At 37.1% G+C, this 5,466-nt stretch overlaps 1 protein-coding gene across 1 annotated transcript in view; it reads right to left on the bottom strand.

Annotated features, from left to right (window-relative positions):
* The window catches only part of LOC111863135 (WD repeat and HMG-box DNA-binding protein 1), a 22,111-nt gene extending 19,674 nt beyond the window's left edge, over nucleotides 1-2,437 (bottom strand). Inside the window, exons 1-3 of the mRNA XM_023849176.2 lie at nucleotides 2,272-2,437; nucleotides 1,965-2,076; nucleotides 1,650-1,801 (exon numbers count right to left, since the gene is read on the bottom strand). Coding sequence (XP_023704944.1) covers nucleotides 1,650-1,801; nucleotides 1,965-2,076; nucleotides 2,272-2,348 — 341 coding nt within the window. The 5' untranslated portion in view covers nucleotides 2,349-2,437. The remainder of the gene's footprint in view (nucleotides 1-1,649; nucleotides 1,802-1,964; nucleotides 2,077-2,271) is intronic.
* Between the last annotated feature and the right edge of the window lie 3,029 nt (nucleotides 2,438-5,466).

A 5,466-nucleotide genomic window follows, 5' to 3' on the forward strand; every position in this document is an offset into this window, starting at 1 on the left:
CAGCTTTCAGCTTTCTAATTTCTTCTTTTGCTATCTTTAATTCATGTTCGAGGAGTCTGATTCTCTCCTCTTGATGCTTTGCATGCCTATGGTACTTACATGACATACAGATCCAAGGCACGCTTTTGTCATCTAAATTGGGGCTGGTGCTTGCACAGTTTATGTGGAAGCAGCAGCCACAGTTAATACAAATAATGCCGTTTGTTACCCATCTACGGCAAGCTTCACATTTACCCGGAAGGCTACCGGTCATCTTTACAATATATACTAATACTATTACTATTTACTACCTTTTTACAGTTTTATTCCCTATAAAGCTAATCCACGAGAACTATTTCACTTAATGCCACTCACAAACACGTAGATGTAATATAAGATTAACACTTCAGGACCTACACCTTTCACTTTATTCTCTTCACTTAAAATTCACTTCACTATGTTATTTAGATTTACTTATCTTCAATATGAAAACTACACTTTATTCACAGTTAGTCTTCTTGTTTATGATTTCAGTATAGGTTAAATATCCTTGAATCCAAAATGGCGGACCCGTTTATCTAAGCTAAGAGACTATAATGTTAAAAGTTTCTAAATATTACGTGTCTAAGCTATAACATATGTATAGCAGAAACAATCTAGAAACCTAGGACAATCAAGATGAGCAATCTGATATTATTCAAATTGATTAATATTATAGAAAATAAACGCAAAACTCGGAGCTACTTTACAGCGTTGCTTTCCACCTGTGACGTCACACCACAAGGTCATAACTTCAGCAAATTTGCACTCTACTGAGCTGTACACTTTGCCAACTTACACTGAAGAACTAAAATATGTAACAGCTTCTTCAGGCTTGCTTCCAATTGAGTCCTGCTAATTTCAAAGTCTTCTTCAGTCATACCATTTTGAGATATTGTTTTTCCAAGCACTGGTCCCATAAAACATAATGTTGTTATGATATTGTGAATCACTGCTTTACAGTGCACTATAGTGTCAGGATACTTCCTATGTTACTTTCTACAAACATTTCCTCCATGAAGAATGCTGTACAGAGGTAGCATACATGAATAATTTCTGTTTGATATATTTCATTTCTGAACACTACAATTCACAACACTGTGTACTACATTTGCAAGTACCTCAAACATACTAAACAAGCAGCATTACTGATATAAGACAGTAAGCACTGGATAACTAAGCAATCGTTCAGTTGCCAGCAGGAGATAGGCACGAACAAATTTTTAGCTGGCCATTCTAAGAATACATTGGATTTCCTGTATTTATCAAATTACACAGTGTCACAGTACCTACCTACCTACCAAACTACACAGTGTCACAGCATCTATCTACCAAAGTACAGTCACCGTATCTATCTACTCAATTACACAGAGTGAAGGTAGCCAAGTACCAAACTATACAACATCACATTCCAGAAGGTCATAATTTTAATACTTACTTCCATGAGAACCTCAAATTTTATGATATCACGCACATTTCTTACATGTTCTCTAATACAGGCCAGTTTAGCAGTTTGTTCAAAAGTAGCACATATAACTGTAAAGATGTTACCAAATGTGTCCTAGGTCTCTCCAGGTTAGCTAGTGCTGTTAAGAAGCAAGTTATGAAAAGAATAGCACTATTAGGCATACCTGGACCCTGCAACAATTGTCTTGCCATCACTACTAATATCAATATGAGTAACAGCTGCAGTGAAGCGTGATATAATCCCATCTCTGTCTGATTCAGGGAATGTGTAAGCTTGTACATTATTATTGTCAGTTCCAACATAATAATGATCATTCTGGAAAAAGAGATGTATGTGATCAGAATACTACATAATATTAATGTAAGTTTTCATTAGTCACGACTGCACAGATTTCATCAAAACTGTAACATAACCCAAATTCGTCAATCAATCTAGAAGAATTCCCATATATTATCGTAATAATTTTTCCTGTACTCACCTTATGGACAACTGCAAATGCTTGTTCTCCCACACAATGTGAAGCTGGATCATCATCTTCAAGGCCAGCCCAAATTCTCACGTCTCCGTCTATTCCACATGTAAGAATGTACCTATGTAATAACAGTACAGTGTAATTTTAAACAGCTGCCAGATTTAAGATTTCTATCATTTGTAGCTTGTGCTCCTTTATTATTCGCCAGCGGTATAATGGCTGGCTGGGGGGGGGTCTGCTCTCAGTTGTCCTCTCAATAAATTACTTACCTCAGGTGCTTGCAGACCATTCCGTATTTTCATCTTTTACTTACTTTCCATTATTAGTGTAGCATACGTCCGTGTGGCCATCTGAATGGGCGTAACGCATTGGTCTTTTTCTAGCATTCATATCTCGCTCTTACGTATTCACAACATTTCTATCATTTGTTTGGAACGGGCTCGACTTTCAACATTTTCGCGGGAACATAATTAATCGATTATCGATTAGCGCCACCTACTACTAAATCTTTTTCCTTCATGATCTTAGACCGGGCGCACACCAAAGAAAGTAGCAACCGCAACGCAACCACGATTTCCGAGAAATATCGCCGATTTCAAGCAGGCAACTGGTTTCCACATTAACAGGCGCACACAGACGAAACTTACGTTCGACTAATTGCTCAAAACATCTCAAGTGGGTGTGTTTACCAGCCAATTTCGGAAACTTCTCTTCTGCAATGTCAGATAATATTATTGTGCCTATAATGATATGGTGGTGGTTCAGACGGCGTAAGATGAGAAAACGGGAGAAAAGGAAACATTGCGTGCACCCGTTCTTTCACAATTTAAAGTCAGATGTTTATATTGTTTCCAAAGAATTTAATCAGCATACAGAACTGTTCAAATCACTTTACAGAATGAGCACTGAAAGCTTTTCTTCATTAGTGGATCTTGGAGGACCTCAAATTCGAAGACAAGATAAAAACTTTCTTACAGCTGTGTCAGCAGAACCATAGGCAAAATTTTAGTTTTGTATATTATAATTTTTGTGTTTTTGGACAGCAGTCCAAAAACCAGTAGATTCATATCATCAGCATAGACCAACAGCTGATGTCCCATTTAATTTTAGTCCCACCTGGTTTTCATGGACCTTTCTAATGGCATATTCTAAAGCAAAGTTGAGAAGGAGTGGTGATAAACCATCTTGTTTTAGATCATTCAGAATAGGGAAATTATCAGACAAATATTTACATATACAGACTTTAAAATATGTTTCGTTTAAACACATTTTAATCAGCCTAACTAGTTTCAAGGGTATCTCTAACTATGAGAATATTGTACAATACTTCCCTCCTAACTGAATCATATGCTTTCTTGAAGTCCATGAATAGCTGATGTACTCTTATTCTATTCCCATTTTCTGACGAGTGCAAAAGAGGTGATTAGTAGTTGATCTGTTACGTTGAAACCCACAGTGATGATCCCCAATAATTTCATCGATGTATGGACTTAACATTGAGACAAGAATATTGGATGAAATTTTGCATGAAGTTGATAGCAGTGATATCCCCCAGTAATTTCTACAGTCAGTTCTATCACCCTTCTTGTGAAGTGGTACAATAACAGACACAATTTTTCCTTATGCCATATAGAATTAATTAGCTTGCAGATCTTAGAACATAATATTGAGCCTACTGCTTGAATAAGTTCTGCCAGAAATTGATCATTACCTGGCGATTTATACCTTTCCAATTTTGCAATAGTAATTTCAACCTCAAAAGGTACTAATGGCTCAGCTGTATGCATTTCTATCTGCCAGTGTCCTTGGTGTGCGCTCAGCCTAACAGTGTACATTTTATAGATGGCTTTATTAATATGGAAGATGTCTGTGATTTTTTATGTACTTAGGTACTTACCTCGCTGGTGTACCGAAAGCACATGTACTGCTCAGGTTTTCCTACAATTTTAAAATGTTCTTCTGATCAAAACTGCTCTTCAATGTAAATAGTTACAGATATTAAAAATGGATACAGTTCCCTTGTCCCTATTTGTCCCTTTGCTCATCTTGGTGTTCTTTCAAATGGATTCAAGCACCAGTTTTGTGAAACATCTACCAAGTGAACAGTTTCTTCCTTACTTTAATTATGTTCTCATTTTTGGGGGGGCATATGGTGACAGCTGAGAAAATGTGAGAATACTCCAAGAAGAATCCAGTAAAGAGGCCATACAGAGTACAAAATCTGCAAAGGAAATCATCAGACATGATCATGGAAGTGAATATTTTTCAAGGTCCCTAGGTTGTTAATCTTAATTTTATGCATGTGTGTGTGTGTGCACATATATAGACTTCTTAAAACAGGGTATAGCTTAAAGATGTCTGAAGACACTGCACTGAGAGATGCTAGTTTCAACTCTACCTCATCAGCTGTTCACTTGGCACTTTTAACAGCAGGTAATGAAAAGAATGAAGGTTATGAAGATCTCACTGCACAAAGTTCATACTGCTCAGATTGGTTTATAGAATACTAACATCTCCAGCAGAATCAGTGCCAACCAGCGGATAGAGTGTGTTGCGTGGTCAGCGCAACGAATCCCCACAGCCATTAATTTCGGTTTTCTAGACCAGAGCCACTACTTTTCCATTCAAGTAGCTCCTCAATTATCCTGAGTGGACCCCGTTCCAGACCCACTACCTCTCAGACAATCTGGTAGCACCAGGAATCGAACCCATACCTCTAGTTCTGTAGTAAGGAATTCTGGCCACTAGACCACAGAGAATTATACATATGAGAATTCATCAGTTGATAGTTCAGTTCTGGAGCATTCCCGTGATTTTTATGTGCGCCAGTTCAGTGTACCACTGCATTATGCAGTATCCCCAACAAATGGTAAAAGTTGTAATCTGAATGGTAATTTGAGGCTCTAAGTGGCTGCTCAGTGGTACATCCACGCCTGGTCCTGCCAGGATAGTACCACTTCTTTTCACATTTTTTCCAGTTCACCATTACTGTCTCCTGATGATTGAATGTTATATGGTCTGAGTTACTGACAATATTGTTAAATAAACTACAAACAAATAATATAATTAACTTATTTATCCTGTGTTCCTGAAGAGGAGTATATACAAAACTGCACAGATGTCTTCACTGTACATACATACATATACATTTGCGTTTCTTTAAAATATTCATTAATGTGCCACTGGCACCGAATATAAAACATGTCAACAAGCAAACAAAATATTGGACACTTATACATTCACAAATGAAATCACTAGCATATATAATCCATACTTGTCAAAAACACATACAGTAGTTAAAAGGCAATACAAATTGCAGCAAGTATATATAAGCACAGCCAAGGACATAGTGTTTAGTGAAGTGTGCACTGTCAGACACATCTTTTCCTTAGCTGTAGGTCTTGACAGAAAAGCAAGAATTCCTCAACAGTATAAGAAGGGTTTTGAAGCAATACATCCTCTAGTTTCCCAATAAACTGTTTTTTATTATGTACTAACTCAATTAAAA

This window comes from Cryptotermes secundus, unplaced genomic scaffold, assembly GCF_002891405.2.
Source record: "Cryptotermes secundus unplaced genomic scaffold, Csec_1.0 scaffold6, whole genome shotgun sequence".
Classification (NCBI taxonomy): domain Eukaryota; kingdom Metazoa; phylum Arthropoda; class Insecta; order Blattodea; family Kalotermitidae; genus Cryptotermes; species Cryptotermes secundus.